The following is a 21,015-nucleotide window of genomic DNA, read 5'->3' on the forward strand; positions in this document are numbered from 1 at the left end:
GTGTCTTCTATGAAATTATATTTAGTCACTTTTGAATATTAATGTGGTTTTTTATATATTATATATATTGATCTTATCTTGATGCATTGGAGTACTGAAATTTGTTATCGTCATAAATTTTGCAGCACCTTTTCACATTTTAAAATTTCTAACTCTTCGTGAATAAAGAAAAAAAAATCTTAACTAATAACTCCTATAGGCTTAAACAATATTACGAATTGATTTTTCCACTGTTGTGCTATTGTTTTGTAGTAATAGATTAAATTAATCTAGTTTAATTATTATTTCTTCCAAATTTTATAGCATGATGCCGTTATTAATGAACATTTTATTTTCAAAAACTTTAATGTTAATAGATTATTTTGATTTTATCTTGCTCCTTTTAAAAATTAGTTATGTAAAGAATAAATACGGTTCAATCAAAATAGTTACGTAAAAAATATATACGGTTCAAATTTGATCAGGACAGATTTGCTGTTTAAAATCTGCATTCGTCTGTATGACATCACATAAAATATGCCACTATAAAAATATGATAGTAGTTAAATAACTTAAAAATAAGACAATGGTTGTAAGTTTCGTCACCCCAAAATAAGTACTCAAACATGACACTACCATAATTGCCATATGTAATCCGCCGGTAACAATTTAAAAATGAATTCACAAATGCAAATTCAGCGGTAAAAAATATTGTTCCTGGGTATCCCACGAAATCAGAGGTTTTTACTTTTTGACTCAAAGTGTCAAACTGCATTCAGGCCCGAGTCAATTATTTGTTCTCAATATTGTTAAAAATAGATCAGAGGATTCCAACCCTAAAACGCTAGGCTTCGTGGCCGAAGCCCATATGGAACAATATGGCCCACCCAAAGCTTTGTGTCTAACATTCAACTGCGAGCTAATTTTATGGAGGCGAAAACATTGTGCTTCAAACTTATGGATTTGGGGTTAACGAGGGACAAGTTTGGTTCCAAAATTTAGAACCAGTCCCCTCTCGCAACTAGAAGCGGAAAAATGAGTTAAACTTGTGAGCTAGTTTGTTTAACCCACACAATTTAATAAGTTGGGTTGAAAAAATTAGCTTGCTTTTTAAAACGAACTGGGTTAGTCTAACCCGCAAAAATAGCAGGCTAAAATGGGTTGACCCGAGGGTTAATATATTTTAAAAAAATAATTTTTTATTTTTTAATTGTATTATATCTTTTTATAAATCTATAATAATGATAATATTTCTTAAATATATAATTTATGACTTTCAAATATGTTCTTTGCATTTGAAATATAGTATAAATTCTTTTTACAATTTGCAAATAAATTTTTTGTTATAGTTTGTGAAGATGATTTATTAGTTTTTATAGAAATATTTTGAATATATATTATTTATTAATCTCATAAGATCTATTGATTAAAATTATAAATATGAATTCACTGAGAAAAATAATATGAATTTATATTCAATTTTTTTTCTTAATGACAAAGATAGCACATGTAGGCGAGAAGATAATTGATAGTAAAAATTTAGCAAAATGAATTTTCTTAGTTGAATTCTATGTTTATTTTATTTATTTACAAGTTTTTTAATTGCTAATTTGCTTTAAAATATGAAATAAATAAATATATTTATATTATATAAATTTTAAATTATTAAAAAAATTTGATATTTTTTTGCGGGCCAACCTGCGAGTTGACTACTTTACTAGAAAATGAGTTGGGTTGAATTTTTCAGCCCGTTTTATCTGGCAGGCTGGCCCAACCCAACCCGCAAAAATGTCAACTCGTGCGGATTGATCCGTAACTCATTTGCCCAGTACTACTTTCAACTCTTAAGCAGTGATTGTTATGCATGTTCGTAAATTTAGGGACCAAACACTCATGATTGAATTGATTGGCCTATATCTACCCTGCAATTGGCCCATTTGTTATTTCAAGTGCAAATAATTGTCTGATTCTGGTGCTTGCTTGGTTTCACTTTTAGTAATCATCAAGTTATTGCCCAGATGAAAAGTGGGCAGGCAAACAAATGATGTTTTCCCCTTGTTTTTAAAAAATTATTTTTAACACAGCAGTCCCTCTAGGTCATCCAATTCCAGCTCTAGCACTGCAAGCCTAGACTAGCAGGGGCAGCAATAACTATATTGATGCTGCTACTAAATAAATGCCTAGAAAGAGCACATTAATTCGACAAATAACCAGATCTTATGCAATGCAAGTTCTTTCAACATGGCGCAGTCACCATAGGCTTCAATTTAAGAGATGGCATTGGAATTCAAGTGTACAAGATTGAAACTTGAAATTGGTCAGTCACATCAGAATCACACAAGTATGCTTTCTCAAAGTTTTTTTATTATAAAATCTTTATAGAGCTTGGAGAGATCGAAAAACCAGAGAACCGGATTCATCTTTGCAGTCGGTGTTAGTCACCCCCCCCAAACTCTAGAAGAACTTTATACTAAAAAACTCTAAAAGATCCTAATTATATGATTCATGACCAATTACACTTGAAACAGCAGTTAATATAAAAAGAGAAGCCACTAATTAGTGGGTAATTCACGTTCCCTACGTAGTCACGTGCAAGTTGCGACACGGTAAGAGATAGATCAAGGGAGAAAAGAGAGTAACGCATCAATCTGTAGTTAAGTCTGCACACCACTAGCTCGTATGGGTAGACTCATCAGCAGAATGTTTGCTGGATTTGTAGAGCGAGTTCTTCCGCACTGAGTTGGCATTCAATTCCAATCTATTCAGAAAATCAAACTATTAACAGCACATCCAATCAAGATTAATCATTTTTTAAACAAAGCGACAGAACAGAATATATAACAATTTCTTATTATTATTTTTCAATTTTTCAATAAGTTCAGGACAAATGCCTGCGGGATGCCATGTATCTCCTTGCTATCCCAGACACTTAAATGAAAGAAATGCTGCCTGAATGTTTCGCTACAGCTAGCATCTCATTTATCGAGGTAAATGCTGCACACTGTGTCTGCTAGCCAACCGGCCACTTGGCCACCCAGACCAGAACAGAAAAAGGAGTTCCCACAATTCTTCTACTCCAGTAACTATAGTCAGCAGTAAAGTTTTGAGTTACCATATACTCTCGGGTTAACACGGATCACTATTGTGACGTAGTTGCTTAGTTTTCAAAAGGTTTCCTTCCAAAGAGCAAACTTTACAACATCTGGTAAATTTTCTTGAGGTAGTTGTCATTAAGAACTTGAAATCCATCCCGGTAAAAGAGAAGGGTTTAAGGAAGTTAGATGAAAGCACGACATAAGGTTACTCGTGCGACAAGAACTATACAGGTTGCATATCCATGGACAAAAAACAGGATTTTTTTTTTATCTGGAAGATTAATACACTCATTGCATATAGAAAAAAAAAATCCACGCATATGTAACCAGAGAAGAACTTTCACTTCATACATGTGATGAAAAGAGTGAAGTTAGGGATATCGTTTTTCATATCCGGCATTCCGGTATTTCTTTCCATATTTAATTAACCTAGTCATTTCCTTCTACCTCTCTTCACGCTTGCAAGCGAAACTACCTGGCATTGCCTCACATAACAATAGAAGTAACTTTTTATTGTATCAATTGCTTTAGCCTTTACAGCAGAAAAGTCCTTTTTTTTTTAAATATTAATGATTAAGAACTAGAAACTAAGTAGAAAATGCGAACGGGTTATAGTATATTGGTACCTTAATAGTGAATGAGTTTAGCATGGTTTCATCAGTAGTGCTGATGCTGACATGAAGGATTTCAAGAGACAGGTCTTCAAGCGCTGATATGATCTTCAAAGCTTGACCTGGAATAGGCGGAGACACTGTTTTCAAAAGAACGTGCGGCCCAGAAAACTTGACCTCCACATCGGCCATAGCAGACTTGGAGTTGGCCACAAGCTCGTTGATGTTATCGTTAATGGAGGAAGAAGCAGCAGAAGAGGTAGGAGATGGCTCGAGAGAGTGGGAGATGGTTGGAGAAAGGTAACCTTGCTGCAACCTGGGCTTGTAAGGACTACCTGGTTGTGGAGTCCTCGGACTAATGGGCAAGCTTAGCCTAGGGCTTAAAGGGGGCTTTCTAGGACTAAGGGCTAAAGGCCTTGGACTTGAGACTAGCCTAGGGCTCAGCACTTCACTGTATACTTTTCTTTGCTTCTTGGCTTCTAGGGACTGTAGAATCAGCTGCAACTCGTTTATGTAATCAACCACTCCTCCAATAATCGATGCTTGGTCACCCTAAGCAAACCATTTCCAACGAATAAGCCAGGATGGATAAAATACTTTTCATATTTAATCGACTCTTACTTTAAGTAGTTTTTGAATAGTATTAACAAGTCAAGACTGCACGCACAATGGATATATTTTGATTTTTAAACATGATAATTATTTTTTAGTGATGGCAAAGAGACAAGTTAATCTTCTTCACGGCTTAGCGCTAGTACATCTGTACATGTACGTATCAAGTAAACTGTATATCGTGAATATACTAGTGTTCTATTGTGCTTTACTACTAATTTCTTAAGAGATAAAATTAAACATGACTTACACGTTTGACATAGAAGTTTGGCATAAGTGACCTTAAGACGGACAAGTGCTCGTTCATTTGCTTTCTTCGGTTGCGCTCAACAGTGATGTGAGATATCCTTTGTTGGCCGTCTGGGTTTGGATCCTCCAAAGAAGTGGTCGGTACGAGCTTCTGTCTCTTGCTTTTGGGTGAAGCTTCAAGCTCAGTTTCTTCAGATTCTTGTAGAGCACTTGAAGTTGATTTTTGTGAAACGAACCTTGAAGTTTCCTCTTTCTCCTTAGTGCTAACAACAGCTTCATCAACGGGAGGAAAGTCAGCGAAGTCCTCAAGTCTCTCCAAAATGGCAAAGAGGTCATCTCCACCAAATTCCTTGTCTTCAAGAATATCAGAAAAACTGTCATCCATTTTACGCTAGCCTTTACTTAAAGAGAGGAGACGGGAAACTTTGGACTTTTTGGAGCAAGAAAAGGACTGGGACAGGAGCGAGGAGAAGGATGAGGATGGAGGAGGGGGATTGTAAAAATCCAGGAAAGAAGAGAGGGAAGATGATGATGATGTGATAGAGACTAAACGATCGCTATCAAGAATAAGAGCCTTTTGCATGTATGCCGTTGGGTCTAATTATTGAAAACATGGGTTTTGTAAACGGCTAGAAGCAAAAGGATCTCACGGGAATCAGGTAGGAGTAGTGCACAGAAACCCAAACTGAAGGCAGGGCAGAACAGAGGCAGTATCAGACTTCTGCGGCAGTACTAATAACTGGAACCAAAGAAATCAGAGCCGTTACTCACAGAGAGAGAGAGAGAGAGAGAGAGAGAGAGGAGGCAGAGAGAAGTAGAGGGGAAAAGAAAAGGGTTTTATTTATATAGAACTAGCTAGCTAGTAATGTTAATAAAGATATAGAGGAACATAATGATTGATGCTAATGAAGCTTTACGTATATTTAGTTCGTTATACAACCGCTGCCACTCGAAGAGATACTAGTGTATATGAATCTAACCAATGAATGAGTGTGTTCTTTTAGGAACATATATATATAGATGAGATGCCATTTCATAAATGCCTCTGCACTCGTTCATTAATGCTATCAGCAAAATTTTTTAAAATTTAGATGAGATGATCACTGAGACATTTAAAATTGAATGTACCTTATATTATTAATTTATCAATAGGGATAGATGGATATACTTCTTAATTTCATTGAATTTGAAGAACTTTTAAGCAAACTTTCTTTATCCTTATGTATAAAAAGTTTTTAAAACTTTTTTTATTTTTAAATATAAAAAATTATTAATATATTTTTTAATGAATATATTATTATACTTTTATTAAATTAAAAAGAGAAAAATATAAATACTCTCATTAATTTACTTTAAAAAAATTATTTTTTTATTTATCATAATTAAAGAAAAAATTAAAATATTAATATGCTTTTAATTAGATATCAACTTTTATTAATTTAATTTATATAATTCAATTAAAATTATTTTATATATAAAGACAGAGGGAGTAATTTATGAAACTTTTAATTTGAACAAGATAAGCTGACAGTTAGTGCTTTGTATCTGTTCATTTTCGTCGTCGTTCAATATTGTGAGCAATGAGCAGCCTGATAATGGTTCTTGAATAATAATTGTTTACGTGAAATCTTATGCAACGTCAAAGTTCAAACCCCTAAACCCTTATACATGTCCATGACATCAAAAGGCCAAATTTTTTTTTTTAAAAAAGAGGGGATAATTATAGACAAATTTAAAAAAAAGGAACAATTATATTGAAGTCCTACTTAAAAAAATTAATTATTGTAAGGTCCATTGACAACTAAATTAAACTGTATTGATAATACAATCAGTTATCAATGCAATTTAGTTCAATTATCAATAAACTTTATAATAATTAATTCCCTTATGTGAGACTTAAGTGTAACTCTCCCAAAAAAAAAAGACGTTAAAGTTTACTACATTTTTGTTGGCGATGAAAAGTGTTTAATTAAGCTTAGAGATATAATAACGTCTTCAAGAAATCTGCTTTGTGGTTATTATATAATATACAAAAAAGTTTTCAGGACTCCAAACGACTAAAAACAAGTATTCCCTCTATCTACATTATAAGATATTTTTAGACAAAATCTCATATACTAATAAACCTCATTAAATACACTTAACAACCTTATCTTTTTAAAATAAAAATATAAACTTTTAAAAATACCCATCATCTAATATATTGAAAAGAGAAGGGACAAGAATTAATTATAAAGAAAAAACGGATAATATTAAAATTGATACATTTAATGAAACCTTAATTTATCCAAAACGTCTTATATTTTCGGATAAAGAAAATTCTTCAAAAGTGTTTTATAATTTGGGATAAAGGGAGTAGTTCAGAGGGTAATATTTATAAATTGGAGTGTCATAATTGAAGAGTAAAGTGGAATAATATTTAGTTTCATATCAATATATATATATATATATATAAATATTTTAATAAATGGGCAAGTAGTTCAGAGGAAAGAGATCGGATGAGATTGATAGATAGACGGGGGCAGAGATGGCAGTGGAACCATTTTAAAGAGAAGCTATAGGTTACCTTCTTTATGGGGAAAAAGAACAAATGAAGCCGGCATGGAGGTGGTTGATTTTACGGGAAAAACCGTTATTGCTGCAAAGCCAAAAGTGGAGAATGTTCTGAACGAAATCTCACTATACAATTCCCACCCAGTCACGGCACTCGTATGTATAAATTTTGGACTGTGTCTTACTATGTGTTGGCTGCTAGTTTCTGTTCACGAACTCTACATACTTGTCCCAACATTCTTGGGGGCCAAATACCCTCCGACCCTCCCGGTCCTTTTTCCCCTTTAATCTTCTACCTTCCAAAATTATATCAAATTTATTTGCTGATCAGGTTTTCTTATCAAACATGAGTTGACGCATGTGTTCGCCACAAGTATATTTAAAGTATAACTCCCAAAATTATACGAGCACTTTTTATACAGTATACGGTAAGGATATATACCTTGTTTAAAATAATAGAAAATTCAACTGATCTCAAGAATTTGAACTGTCTCTCAGTTAAATGCATCTTGAGATTGTGACAAAGAAACTAAAAAAAGGGAGTTTTTAATTACGCAAACGCTAAATTGCAACAGCAACTTAGACTTAAGTGGATAGCAAATTCGAGTAGGATGCCACGATAATATTCAGAAGGCGGTAACAAATTCCCAATATCCCAGGAAAAAAAAAAAAATAAAGCTCCTATCTGCTAAGACATTGCTAGAATCTCAATTAGCATGGTAAGTAACTTATTATCCAAAATTAGGAAGATGGACATTGCTCCTACTAGAAAGGACAAAAAAAATCAGTGTGTTTGTCGATAGATGGATGAAAGAAATAAATGAGGGAGGGTGGGAGGAGGACAAAGTTGCAGAGAGTAGCAATGGTGACTAGTAAGAAGGCGAAACTGATCGGCAACTTGTTCTCGTTTCTTTAAAGTTTCACATTCGTATAATTAATGGTTGTTGTTATGAAGTTAGGCTATCAATGAGCAAGCACGGCATCTCCGTGTCTACAATGATATGCACAAGATGACAATGTGGTTCTCTTCTCTCTCTCTCTCTCTCTCTGAACGAGGAAGGAGGGCTCACCATGGCAGGGTTGGCCACTCCTGGTAAGTAACAAATGGGGGAGCAGTAATTGCCTGTTTCAGCATGGGAGTGCGTTTCATTTAATTCATATTCAATCCATAATTTTTTGGTTTTTTCACATTTATTTCCCTCCAAATGCGTCCATTTCTTTGGCATCATACATCAATTTTCACATTTACCACTCTGAACGACCACCCCACCTTTTCTTCTCTCCCAAATCAAACTGGGGTTTCAATTTAAGCCAATATATCATTATTATTTATCAAGAGGCAGAATATTGCATGCTGCCACCGTATTTACTAGGTCTTGAATAGTGTGACATGCATAATAATCATAGCATCTTACTTTTCTTACACCGTGTAATGCAACCATGCATGCCGCAGCGTGTACTCTGGTAGTTTCAAAGATTCAAGCTGTTTCAGATTCTCACACACGCATAACAGTTAACAAGCAGTATGGGGAACAGTACCTTAATCATGACTTCCACTGTACAACCCAAAAGCTGATGCTTAAATTAGTTTTTGGCTACGGCGGTTTGTCGTTTGTGTCCTAAATACCGTTCACTTTTAAATCTTCCTTTCCCAGACTTGCAGAGGTTGCCCTGCTTTGTTCTTCTGTGCCAACATGATGGGATAATTAGGTTTCCTGGATCTGCAATAGTACAATGTGAAAACCATATCTATTTCATTTCATTCTCGGTTCTCGCAGACAAGTGATGATTGAAGGTAGTTGACAGGATATGTAGCGAGTAGTGATGTCCATGGGAAACACAGCTAGCTAGCCAGAATACAGAACTTACTGTTATGACATACATGTGACTCTTGCTAAGCGGACAAATAATGGTATAGGTACAGGCAAACATTCTGCGATATGTAAAGTTGGTAAGCCCATGTCTACATATTGAAGACAATTTATGATTGAAGTTATAGGTTAAATCTAGGTTTGGTATATCTATTGGTTTCTATTTTAAGACGATTCCAGGTAAGGTTTTCAGTAGAACAACACCCTAGATCGGTCTCCGAGATTGAAAATGGACACTGACAGCAGTATCTGGTAGCTAATCCACGCTCAAGGATTTAAATTTTGATAGCTTTGCATGTCTAGATAACGTAGCTAGGTAGCATATTTTTTAGGCATAACTTGTTAAATTTGAGCATATAAGCATAAATTGTCCGGATCATTTACAAAGCTGTGTGAGACAAAATTTAAAAACATGAAATTAAGAAAGAAATGAATAGGGCGGGTCCCGCTCAGAGAAAACTTCATTCATTTCTCAATCTGAAAGCACATTGAATGCCCACCCACGAAATGTATGAGCAAGACATTACTACTCTTTTCACCTAAACCTGTCATCTTCTTTCCCTTTCTCTCTCACCTCCTATTTGTCCGTCGCCCCTTGCGCCGGTGAAGCGATCCTTGAGGCTTGTTGGTAATTGTGTCCCACATGCTTGATTCTCTGTTAGATTTCCATACCCCATCTCTGATGTCACGTCTCCATCCCCTGTCCTACGTGCCTATATTCGGTGCACCCGTCCATACCATTTGATTAAATTCCCTTCATGCGCTTGTCGGGATATTACAAACTTAAGACTGCTCTTTTTCATCCCTCTAAACTTGAGCGCAAAGAATTATCTTATAACTTTCCCAGTAAATAAATGTTTTCATCTTTAAAAAGTACATGATTTGTTTGAATTTTTCAGTATACAAGATTTAATATATGCCAGTTCTATGGCATTTCAGATTTGCAGGGATGGAGGTACCAAAATCAGTTGAGAATGGAGCATTTATTGGTTGATATTGTCTCTGAAGCCTTTTATCGAACAGAAAGAGTGCGTGGCATTTCTGACGTGTCGACGGTAACCCATTTGACGGGAGTTTTTGGAAGAGTTTGGTGAGTTATGTAATGGCTGATGGGGACAAGGATGGGTTTGACGTCTCTCTTTCAAGAAAAGGTGTGGGAGCATGCTTTTACATCAAAAGGAACGGAACAGGCATCAACGCATAAATTTAAACGAGGGAGTGCGAGAGGGCGTAAAGGATGTACCTTGGCGCACCATAGTAGTTTTGATTTGAATGCCATCGTTGGGGCTTCCTACGAATACCAACAAAATATAAAGATCGAACGATGCATGTCGGAGTCTTGGGTGATAGCGACAAGTGAGAGATATGAATTCATGCTTCCCGTTTTGCGAAATGAGACTTTAGGATTAGCCCCACGCTTAGCCGCGGGAATGTTTGTAATTCTGATCTTTCCATCCGATGACCTTGTCTGTTTTCTTTCTTTATTTCCCTCTTTTTTTTTTTTTTTTAACCCTCAAACATTGTCTCTCTTCAAATCATTGGCATTGACAAGTTGTTTTGTGTGATTTTCCTCATATTACTTTGTTTCATTCATTCTCATAATGTCAGCATATAGTGGGATGATTACACCATAACATTTCTTTTCTTTTTTCTTTTTTCTTTTTGATAAATAGGAGAGACAAAAGAAAACTGAAAGGGAAAGAACAGGGGACGAAACCCAAAAATTCAAGAAAGAGTCAATTTTAAAAGCATACCATTCGTATCTCTTGAAATTTTCGAAGTTAGAAGCACTCAGATTTCACCAACAATCTCCGCATACAAGTGATCAAACCGTAACATATTAATCATATAAAAAAAACATTTTAATCATGCCGTGTCACAGTAAAAGGAGTATTTTTTTTTCATTTTAATTGTATTTTTAAAAACATGTATCATGTAAATATGCTTTTGAAAACTATGCATTATTCATTTTTATTGTGCAAATGGAGAGAGAATAAATTACACGTCAAATTTAAATTTTATTTTTATTGTCCAATTGACAAGATGTAATTTATCCAGACTCCAACAGCAAATGATATTTATTGATGAATAGAATCAAACACTTCTCCACCAATTCGATTTTTATTGTAACAACGCATCAATAAGTTTATATAGATTAATGAATTTAATTACAATTAGCTAATAATTTTAAAAATTCAAAATTATCCTCAATAAAATTCATTATTTAGAACATAATGTGTGACCAGGAAGCTATTTAATTAGCTATATCAAAGGCAAGGACATTTAAAGAAAATTTCTTGAACAAAATGTTCAATAATAAGGACTTTTGGAGGAAGGGGAGCACATTACTCTTATAAGTAATAAAAGACATTAAAATTTTAAGAGTTAAAAGAAAAAAAGTCTAAGAACTTTTTTTTTTCTGACATTTAACATCCTAAACTTTTATTTAAAGTAATTTTATTTAAAAATAAAAAAAGTTACCTTTTGAACTTGCTGTTAAATATAAAAATGTTGACCCTTAAAAACTGGGTTTGACCAGAGTTGTTTTTGGCCTTCCATGTTTCTGCGTTTTTTTTTTTTTTGTCTTCACTTGCCTTTTCTTCTCTCTTCCTTCTCCCCCTTCTTCTGCGTTCACACCCATGATCAAAAATTCAAAATTTAGAACGCAGAACGCAATAGCCTTAATCTGAATTAAATGAAGAGTCAATCAAACACAAATAGAATGTCCATTTAACAAATCTTTGAACCTCGAATTTTAAAACCAATTTGTATTTTAAAATGCATTAGTTTTGCAAATCTGAAACCTCTCCTTCATCATCTTTATCTCTAAAAATCACAATTAGGATCAAATTATCAGTAAAGGCACTTTATCTGGTCCTTTTTATTTATATGCAAACGCATTTTATCGCCACGATTGATGGAACGAGAAACGGCAAGTTCTGAAGCTGGATTTTTCTGGACTAGTTTTTTCACTGAAGGCGGAATGAAGACAATGATGACTCTTCCAAACTACTCCGCTATGCTCTCAGGCTCTCGAATTGCAACTAATTAAACACCATTTTATCTCTCAAACTAATATTCACATGTCCAAGCTTACATTTATCGCTCAAAACCAAAATCCCCCAGAGCAAGAGTCTGATACTACTGAAATGCCATCCATACTTCGAAAATCGCAAAAACAAATAAAATGCAAACCTAAATATTAAATACCTTTTAACAGTAAGGATAAATATGATTGCGTCAAAATGCGAATCTAAATATGAGACTTCACAGATATAGACTGTGGAATTAAGAATTAAAAGCCTTTTCATTTGGTTTTATATATGCCATTAATTTATTCTATTTCAGAGATCCATCGAGAGAGAAAGAAAAATGCCATCATCAAGCTCTTACTCATCTCCTTGCACGGCCTGCAAATTCCTGAGAAGAAATTGCATGCCAGGTTGCATCTTCACCCTACTTCCCTCCTGAGAAACTTAAAAAATTCACACACGTGTACAAAATCTTCGATGCCAGCAACGTGACTAAGTTGCTCAACAAAGAGAAGACGTCATCAACTTGCTCGCCTATGAAGCAGAGGCGCGTGAGGGACCCAGTGTACGGATGCATTGAAGTTGAAGCCATCCCTTTCCTTCAGAGACAGGTCCAAAGGCTACGAGAGGAGCTTGAAGCTGCTAATACCTATCTTCGCTATGCTACAACTACCATGCCTGAAGCAAACTCACAAGGGAGAAAGCAAGATTGCGGAGGTCAAAAATGTAGAAGAAGAATGCCGAGATAAGAATAGGGAGTCGAACTGAAAACTAAAAAGGAATGAGAGTCAAAATAGTAACACACCTTTGGTCAAACTTCAATTTAAAAGTCAACATTTCCTAAGTTTAATGATAGGACTTTATTATACCCTTTTTAAAAGTTTTAGGATAAAACTGTTCCACTAAAAAAGTTTAAAATACTAGATGTTCTTGAAGAAAAAGTTTTAAGACATTTAACCCAAATTTAAATATGATAATCTTAATGCCTCTTAAATTTCCCAAGAATGGCATATGGGAATATTTTCCTGCTCATTGCGCGGGAAACTAGCGAGGCTCCTGTCCTAACTCCCGACCAAAACTGTCACGGCGTAATTAAGTCTACGAAATGAAATGATTGCTAACTGAAACGAAATCCAGTATACCAAACAGCTTCGCTGCAAATTAGCTTTCACCTCCGAGACAAGCTAAAACTGAGGAAATAATGTGCAGAGAGCCTGTAATGACAATAATACCCCTCTCAACCCCCTTGTTCCTCTTTAAAATCCTGCCTGTGGTTCTCAAACAACTCATTAAACAACCCTCAGTAGCCAATACAGTTCTATGATCATGCAAATCCCTGACATGAGGGATTATTTCATCCTTTACCAATTCTCCGTATCCTGCTATTCCTTCGTGAACAATTTCAATGCCAAGTTCTTCAGAAGCTTGAATCCAAGAATCTTTCAAAGACGCAGCCGACATCATCCGAGTTACACCTCCGGCAATAGCAGCTTCAGCCAATACAACAGTCACTACATGCTCCCCTGAACAAATGCATAAGAGAGATTTTGTTGCACGGAATCGATTCAAACATTAAGCAGTAAGTTCCCCCCCCCCCCAAGTGTAGAGTACTACTTTGATCAAGGAACTAAACCAAACCAGCCACCAAACATAATATAAAAAGAAACAGAATTGATAGATTTACCTGAGAGAATCTCTTTGGCAAAACCTACGTGGTCTTTGTCACTTGCCATAGCAACAACAAAACCTAATCGAGCCTCTGGATATGCCATCCTTATAGTGTTCATCAGTGCTTTAGCAGATTCTTTGGTATGGGCTACAGCAATATCCGGGGAAAAAAAACATAAAATTCAGTCCTAATGAATGACAGGAGCCAGAACCTATGTACAGTGGACGGAATAAACAAGAGTAAAGTAAATGCCAGGCAACAGGAAGCAGTTGGCAGCAGTAATTAGAGAAGCAGTTATTTTAGCTGAGCTTCCCTTTTGTGTTGTAATGTGTTAACAAATGTTCTCTTTGTTGTCAATTATCTGTGGGTTCGTTTCTGGTGTATTATGTGTTGACAAGTTACTATGCAGGATCTGCTGTCAATTTCCTAGGAGTCAGACATGTTCAGTTAATGTGAGTCCTTTTAATATATGTGTATAATTGTGTCAGGTGGCAATGTGTGAAGTATCATTCAGTCTAATATTTTGGTGATTCTCCACTTTAATTTTATTGGACTATGAGATTCAGATACAGGTTCATAATCTGATAAGAGAAATTCCTCCTTTTTCATTCATCAAAAACTATCAGACGACTACATAAAATACTAAGGCTACATTCTATTCTAGATTTTTTGCACTTGGAAAATTTTGTAGATTTTTTTTTTTTTTGCCACAAGAAAATTTTGTAGGATTCAACAAAACAGTCTTCACTAAATTCGAATCAACACTTGATTTCAAGCTAACTTATTAAGAGTGAAGACCACAGTTGAACCAAAGATGCTTGCGTTGCATAGAAAGAACTCAATATCCCATAAACAAAGTCGTGAATTTGAATCATGCGAGACCTTGTTAGGAGTTTCCCCTCACTTAGATTTCAACAATTCTTGAATCTGGGTTAGTCAATAGTATCGAAAAAAGAAGATAGGCTGATAGCAAAGTCAAAGGAATCAACCTCCATCAAGCAATATCGTTGCTCCAGCAAGTCCTAGCATCTTAGCTTCTTCATTTGTTAGGAATTGACTCCTTCCAAGGAGGCATGTATGCTCTAAGCCAGCCCTAATAGATTCATCAGAAATTCTCCATCCTGATCATCCGAACAAGATAAAATGGAAGTATAGATACATTTCAATAGCAGCTAACCTAAAACAGTTAAAGGTACCGTTTTAATGTGCCAAGACGACAATAATGAGAACATATGGATCATGAAGAGCTACATGAAAGACTTAATTTACCAGGAAAAGAAAATAAAAGACAGACTTGTATAAAAGTAGTTAAAGAACTAGAAGCAACGTCTTGACAACTCTGGGTTCTATGGCATAAAAAGGTATCTGAGCAACGGTTTGACAGGATGAAAGGCTTTTATCTCCCTACACTTCACAGAAACCCTGACTGCCTGAGTAGATGAAGATCCACACATCTATACGACTATGCCCCAAGTAACGTTTAAACTAGAATAAAAATATACAATTTAAATAACTAAGAAAGTAATAGAAAAGGCAGAATTTTATGAGCATAACATAGAAAATTATTACCAAAATTACGAAGACATAGTGCTACACAAGTAGCAGTTGCTGCATTCTGTAGTTGGTGACTTCCAAGCATGCGCAGTTTTACACCAAGTAATTCACAGGACTGCACGAATAGATAAAAAATCATTCACAATCTTTCAGCTGATCAACAATAGCAACTAGACGTTGGGAACTACTTTAAGAACCAGGCAGAGGTGGAACAGAAATGGGGTGCACAGTCATTTTTAACATTCAGAATGCAGATGAGATAACATGAAATGCAAAGCAGCATTTCACACAAATGGGGCCATAAAAATTAGGACTTAGTGCAGAGCAAGCAATGAATTGATTATTCAAAATTAAGATCTTATTTACTTGAGTCATTCTTTCTAAACTCTCTTATCATTCTCAAATGCTATGTATCCTTTTTGAGTTTTTGACAACTATTCACAGCAAAAGCTGCTTGCTAAACCATTTTCTATGAATGTCGTTACAGACTACAAATGAGTATCTTTAAAGAGTATTAATTAAAAATAATTTTTAAAAGCACAAACATGCAAGTAGGATGCACAGTATGGATGAAGAATGAAATCTCAAGAAGACAAGTTCATACCAGCTCCAAGTCTTTCTCAACTTCTATTGCTATATCACATGATTGGCAAGGTCTGCCATCAAGCATGCCAACAGTTCTTATAGAACATCTATTCCCAGCATCAGATGCTGACACTACTGGTGAATCCAGGGATGCTGCTCTGTCGCGAATAATGTGTTCAATATGAGGGAGAAATGGCCCACCCAGAACCAGCTGAAATATATTTATTTCGTCAACAAATTGATGGAAAACCAACAGAGTCCAGTATATAAATGGTATTTCTTTATATACATACATACATACATACATATATATATATGAAATCTAGTACTACTTGGTCATATTTGAGTATTATCTCAAAATCCAAAGTATATTATTGCGTTATTTTCTTCTCTCTTTTTTTCTTATTTTAATTAATGAAGGTTCAAAATATGTGTTTCCAGTGAAAAAAAAAAAGAAGATAAAGCAATAGAAGATACGCCAAATTAAACCCAAAAGACAAGACAAATGGCCGTCTTGCCTCATAGCTGCCTTAGAATTACAATTGGATCACCTAGCTAGCTGAACCCCAAAATAACTGAATTAGAAATTGTCATTTTAACTTCCAACCCTCAGCAGTTGGCCTGTTTTAAGCCATGCGATGCTAGCATATATAAGAAAAACATATGACAATTCTTGAATATTTGCTTGCTCTCCGCTAATTTATATACATATGCCTATCAAGCTTTAAGATAAACAAGATATTTGATGAGCAGATAAAAGCCAGGAACAACAATCCTCTTGAATGCTTAACCAGTAAGGTAAGAGAGTCCTCTTAGGCTCTGTTTGGTTGGAGGGGAGGGGAGGGGAGGGGTTCCATTTCTCTCATTTGGTTTAAAATTTTTGGAGGGGAGGGGAGCCAAAATTTTGGCTCCCCCTCCCCTCCCCTCCCCTTATTTTGGCTCCCTCCAAATTGGGGTTTTTTGGAGGGAGAGGTAAATTTGTTGACTAATTTACCCTCATTATTTTTATAAAATTACGTTATTGCCCTTGAAACACAATAAATACGTTTGGCTTTCTTTTTCTTCCAGGAGCTCGGTCTGTCTCCAGCGTCTTCTCAGTCTGTCGGAGCTCTCGGTCTGTCGGAGTTCTCACCGTGCGTCTGGTCTGCCGTGCTCGAAGCCCCGCCGTGCGTTATCCCATCAGGTCCTCCTCTTCGAAGCTCTCACCGTGCATTCTCAGGTCAGATGCGTTTTCTTTTCGTTCGGACCCTGTTTTGAGATCTGTGGTTGTTCTGCTTGTTTCTGGTTTTCTTTTCGTTCGAAGCTCTCACCTCGTTTTCGTTAGATGCGTGGCTTTGTTCTGGTTGTTCTGTTCTGAGCTCTCGGTCTGTCTTCTTTGTTCTTTGTTCTGCTTTGTTCCTGTCAGATCACCCTGTTCTTTGTTCTGGGATGTGGCTTTGTTCTTTGATGCCACATCCCTCTTAGCTGCAGCACTAACTAAATCACGTGCACTGTTAGAAACATCAGGAGGTGGGGTTCTTGTTGATGCTGTTAAAATCTGTAAATCTATTGTGAGGACAGTATCCCAGTAAGGATTTAATTTTAATTAGCCAAGATCAGCTCCTTTCGCTATATCCAACTGACTGGTTGGTTTCTTTTGGTATTGAATCACCCACAAGTACTGGGGCCCTAGGTGATCTGTGGTGTGAACGTACATAGCCGATCCATGATGATAACTGAATCGTCGCCTTACCAGATTGGAACACATTAATGCCATGCAATGGTATAGACAGAGAGAGAAAGAGAGTACAAGTGTTCATTACAATATTATAGGAATACCCAGCTGCTGAGTGTCTTGAAAACATTTGGGTTCGGTTTCACAGAGCCATCATCAATACTTCATTTTCTATGTTGTGACTTTATCTAAGGTTTCTCTTTTCACGAAAAAGGTTTCTATGTTTTTGTCTTATCAGAGATTGGGATCACTTCTACTATATATCATTTTATTAGTTGTATATGCACATATATATAGTTTCCTTGTTCTCCATCACAGCATATTCAAACGTTAAAGAGTGGTTTAATTTATAGAATGGTTATTGCAATAATGAAATATGAATATTAAGGCTTGTTTATTGATTTTCATTATTGTTCTTGATTGCTTTGTTAGATGAGCAAGGAATCTGAAAATCTTTTATTGGTGCAACATTGGTTTGAATTGCGTCGAAGAGCACTAGCTCTTCTTGCTTGTGTCTTTGTAAAAGTATGTGCAAGTGACGTGTTCGAAAAAAATAAGTTACAGTTTGAGTGGCAAGAGAGAAATGGTACGTGATGAAATAATGAGCCGAATTAGCGATTGTCCCTCCAGTCGAAATATCATTAGAATGACTCCTAGAACTTTTTAGACTTATGTGCTATGTTAGAAAGAGAGGCTGGCCTGCAACCCACGCGATGGTCAAGTGTGGAAGAAATGGTTGCAAAAACTCTATATACATTGACACACAATACAAAAAATCGTGAAGTGAATTTTTGGTTTAGGCGTTCTGGTGAGACAATTAGTCGCCATTTTCATCAAGTTTTGACAGCTATCGTTGACTTAGAAGAAAATTTTTGGTTCAACCTAATGGCTCAACCATTCTTCCTGAAATTGAAAAAGATAAGAAATTCTTCCCATATTTTAAGGATTGTGTCGGTGCTATTGATGGAACACATATACGAGTCAAGGTGCCTTCTTTAGATGCTCCTAGATACCGTGGTAGGAAGGAATTTCCGACACAGAACGTGCTAGCAACATGTACCTTTGATCTAAAGTTCACTTATGTGCTCCCTGGATGGGAAGGTACTGCATCTGACTCAAGAATCATTAAGAATGCATTAACACGAGAAGATAAGCTTATAATTCCTGAAGGTAAATATTTTACCAATTTTGATAAAGTTTATATTGGTGAATGTAAAATTATTATAGTAATTATTTTCCTTTATGATAGGTAAATATTACCTTATCGATGCTGGATTCATGTTAACAAGAGGACTTATAACACCTTATCGAGGAGTTCGTTATCATTTGAAAGAATATTCAAAACAGAATCCCCCCCTAAATTATAGAGAGTTATTTAACCTTCGACATGCAAGGTTACGCAATGCCATTGAACGTGCTTTTGGTGTTTTGAAAAAAAGATTTTCCATTCTATCCAATGCAACTGAACCTACATATGGAATCAAAGCACAAAAAATGATAATATATGTATGTTGCATTCTTCATAACTTCCTTATGAGTATGGACCCTATTGAAGATCTTTTAGAGGAAGTTGATGCTGTTCTTACAAGAGAAAACCATTCAAATGATAATAACCGTGCTCAAAGAGGGGACAATAATGAGGCTGCTCGAGGTGAACTTATAGAGAAAATATAGCCACTCAGATGTGGGCAGATTATCAGGACATCTGACTGCTCTTGAGGATGAACTTGATGATTGAATTTTGATTTTCTCAATAAGTTAGACTCTATTGTATCATTATAGACATTTAAATATGTTGTATTACATTGACTTATATTGAGTTTAATTGAGGTTTGATCAGATATTAAAATTTATTGTTTTATTGACTTTTATTTGCTTTGTATTATTTGGTTAGTTTGCTATTGAAATTTGATTAGTTTTTTCATATTGGGATTGGTATTATGTGATTATATTGTTTATATGATAGGATGGCACCAAACAATAATAAGGAGATTGTGAATTGGACAAGATTAATGGATGATGCCCTCGTTGATGCTTTCATGAATGAATATAATGAGGGTCACAAAGTTAATGGCACTTTTACAACTACAGCTTATGATAACATATGTAAATATTTGAGTGCTTTATTCGGTAAACAAATTGACAAGGAAAAGGTGAAAAATCGATGGAAGACTTTAAAGAAAAACTTTTCAGATGTTTATGACATTTTCAAAAGTTTGAGTGGGTTCGCTTGGAATCCAATAACTCAAGTATGGGATACTGAGCCTGAAGTTTGGGATGCATTAATTGAGGTAAATTTCTTACATATGCATTGATTATATTATTATTGAAAATGAAAAAGTATGCATTTGCAATTGAATTGCTTTTGTAATTTCACTTGTTTCAGGCTAAACCTAAAGCAGCATTGTGGAGAACTACTCCTTTTCCAAACTACGAAAAAATGATGATATTATATGGAGTAGATAAGCTAATGGAGATGAGAGTGAGACAGCCCGTGAGTGGAGAAAGAGACATCGTTCTCAGGAAGAAGTCACTGAAACCGTCAATGACATTAACAATATTGTCTCACAAAATAGAGCCACAATTAATGTTGAGCTTGATGGACAAGAAAACTCACCGAGACAAGAAAACTCACCTGATCAAGAGCACTCACCCACTATTAATAGTGCATGTAGTAAGAAGACAAAAGGGTGTCTAAGGAGAAGGAGGCTAGTATAAATGAGTTGACAAAAGCAGTGTTAGCTGTGGCTGAGGCAATTCAACAAGGAAAGGTGATGATGGACAAAGTGTTCAAGAAGGTGCCACAATTGTCAGGTGAAGAAATTTGGAAAATGCTTGAAGAGTGTGGGATTGATGCTGCAAGATTACCTGATATATATTGGTTTCTTATGGCTGATAATGATAGGCTTAGAGCACAACTCAATGTCCAGCACCAGTACGAAAGGACGTGATAATGAGGATGTTTTATAGTTCTAATTAGATGATGACTTTTAGTAATAATTTTTGTATATTTTGTTAGCTAAATGTCAAAATGTGATTCTTAAACATGATCATATATTAGATGTTATTGCCCATAATATTTTGTTATTAATGATGGCAATTATTGTTCAATTGTTATTAAGACTAGCATTGTCTTGTGCAAAAATTGGGGGCATAAAATCATTAGTTTCATTGATTTTTTTCACAAAGTATTGTTTAATATTTAGATTAATTTACTAATAAGATTTATTTAATAGTATTATTAATTTACTTATTTGGGGTGAAGAAGAAAAAAAAAATTGACAGGTTAGGGTAATTTAAAAATAAATTATACAATTTTAGTTTATATGTAAAATAAATTTGTGTGATAAAAAGATAAAAAAAATATTATTGTACAAGGGTATAATGGTAATTTAATTATTACCTTCCCTCCCCTCCCCTCCTAAACCAAACAAAGGATCATTAAAATTCCTCCCCTCCCCCCCCCTCTAATCAAACCAAATAAAGTAGCT

The 21,015-nt window shown here is 35.3% G+C and overlaps 2 protein-coding genes and 1 long non-coding RNA gene across 3 annotated transcripts; all 3 read right to left on the bottom strand.

The window, feature by feature from the left end:
- Positions 1-2,279: 2,279 nt before the first annotated feature.
- LOC129294101 (transcription factor SPEECHLESS-like) lies at positions 2,280-5,294 on the bottom strand. The gene is made up of 3 exons (XM_054932233.1): positions 4,548-5,294; positions 3,701-4,237; positions 2,280-2,737 (listed from the first exon to the last, which is right to left on the bottom strand). Exons 1-3 carry the CDS (start codon positions 4,929-4,931, stop codon positions 2,672-2,674), a joined length of 987 nt encoding a protein of 328 aa, XP_054788208.1. The 5' UTR covers positions 4,932-5,294; the 3' UTR covers positions 2,280-2,671.
- Positions 5,295-8,612: 3,318 nt separating this feature from the next.
- Positions 8,613-10,519, bottom strand: LOC129294077 (uncharacterized). Its single transcript, XR_008589287.1, has 2 exons — positions 10,214-10,519; positions 8,613-8,820 (listed from the first exon to the last, which is right to left on the bottom strand). It is a non-coding gene; the product is annotated as an uncharacterized LOC129294077 (long non-coding RNA).
- Positions 10,520-13,094: 2,575 nt separating this feature from the next.
- LOC129294548 (dihydrofolate synthetase-like) lies at positions 13,095-16,105 on the bottom strand. The gene is made up of 5 exons (XM_054932970.1): positions 15,830-16,105; positions 15,241-15,340; positions 14,661-14,792; positions 13,687-13,818; positions 13,095-13,525 (listed from the first exon to the last, which is right to left on the bottom strand). The coding sequence occupies exons 1-5, from the start codon at positions 16,103-16,105 to the stop codon at positions 13,164-13,166; spliced, it is 1,002 nt and encodes a 333-aa protein (XP_054788945.1). The 3' UTR covers positions 13,095-13,163.
- Positions 16,106-21,015: the final 4,910 nt, after the last annotated feature.

Source organism: Prosopis cineraria, unplaced genomic scaffold, assembly GCF_029017545.1.
Source record: "Prosopis cineraria cultivar Desert tree isolate PC_DT_omini unplaced genomic scaffold, ASM2901754v1 PC15, whole genome shotgun sequence".
NCBI classification, from domain to species: Eukaryota; Viridiplantae; Streptophyta; class Magnoliopsida; order Fabales; family Fabaceae; genus Prosopis; species Prosopis cineraria.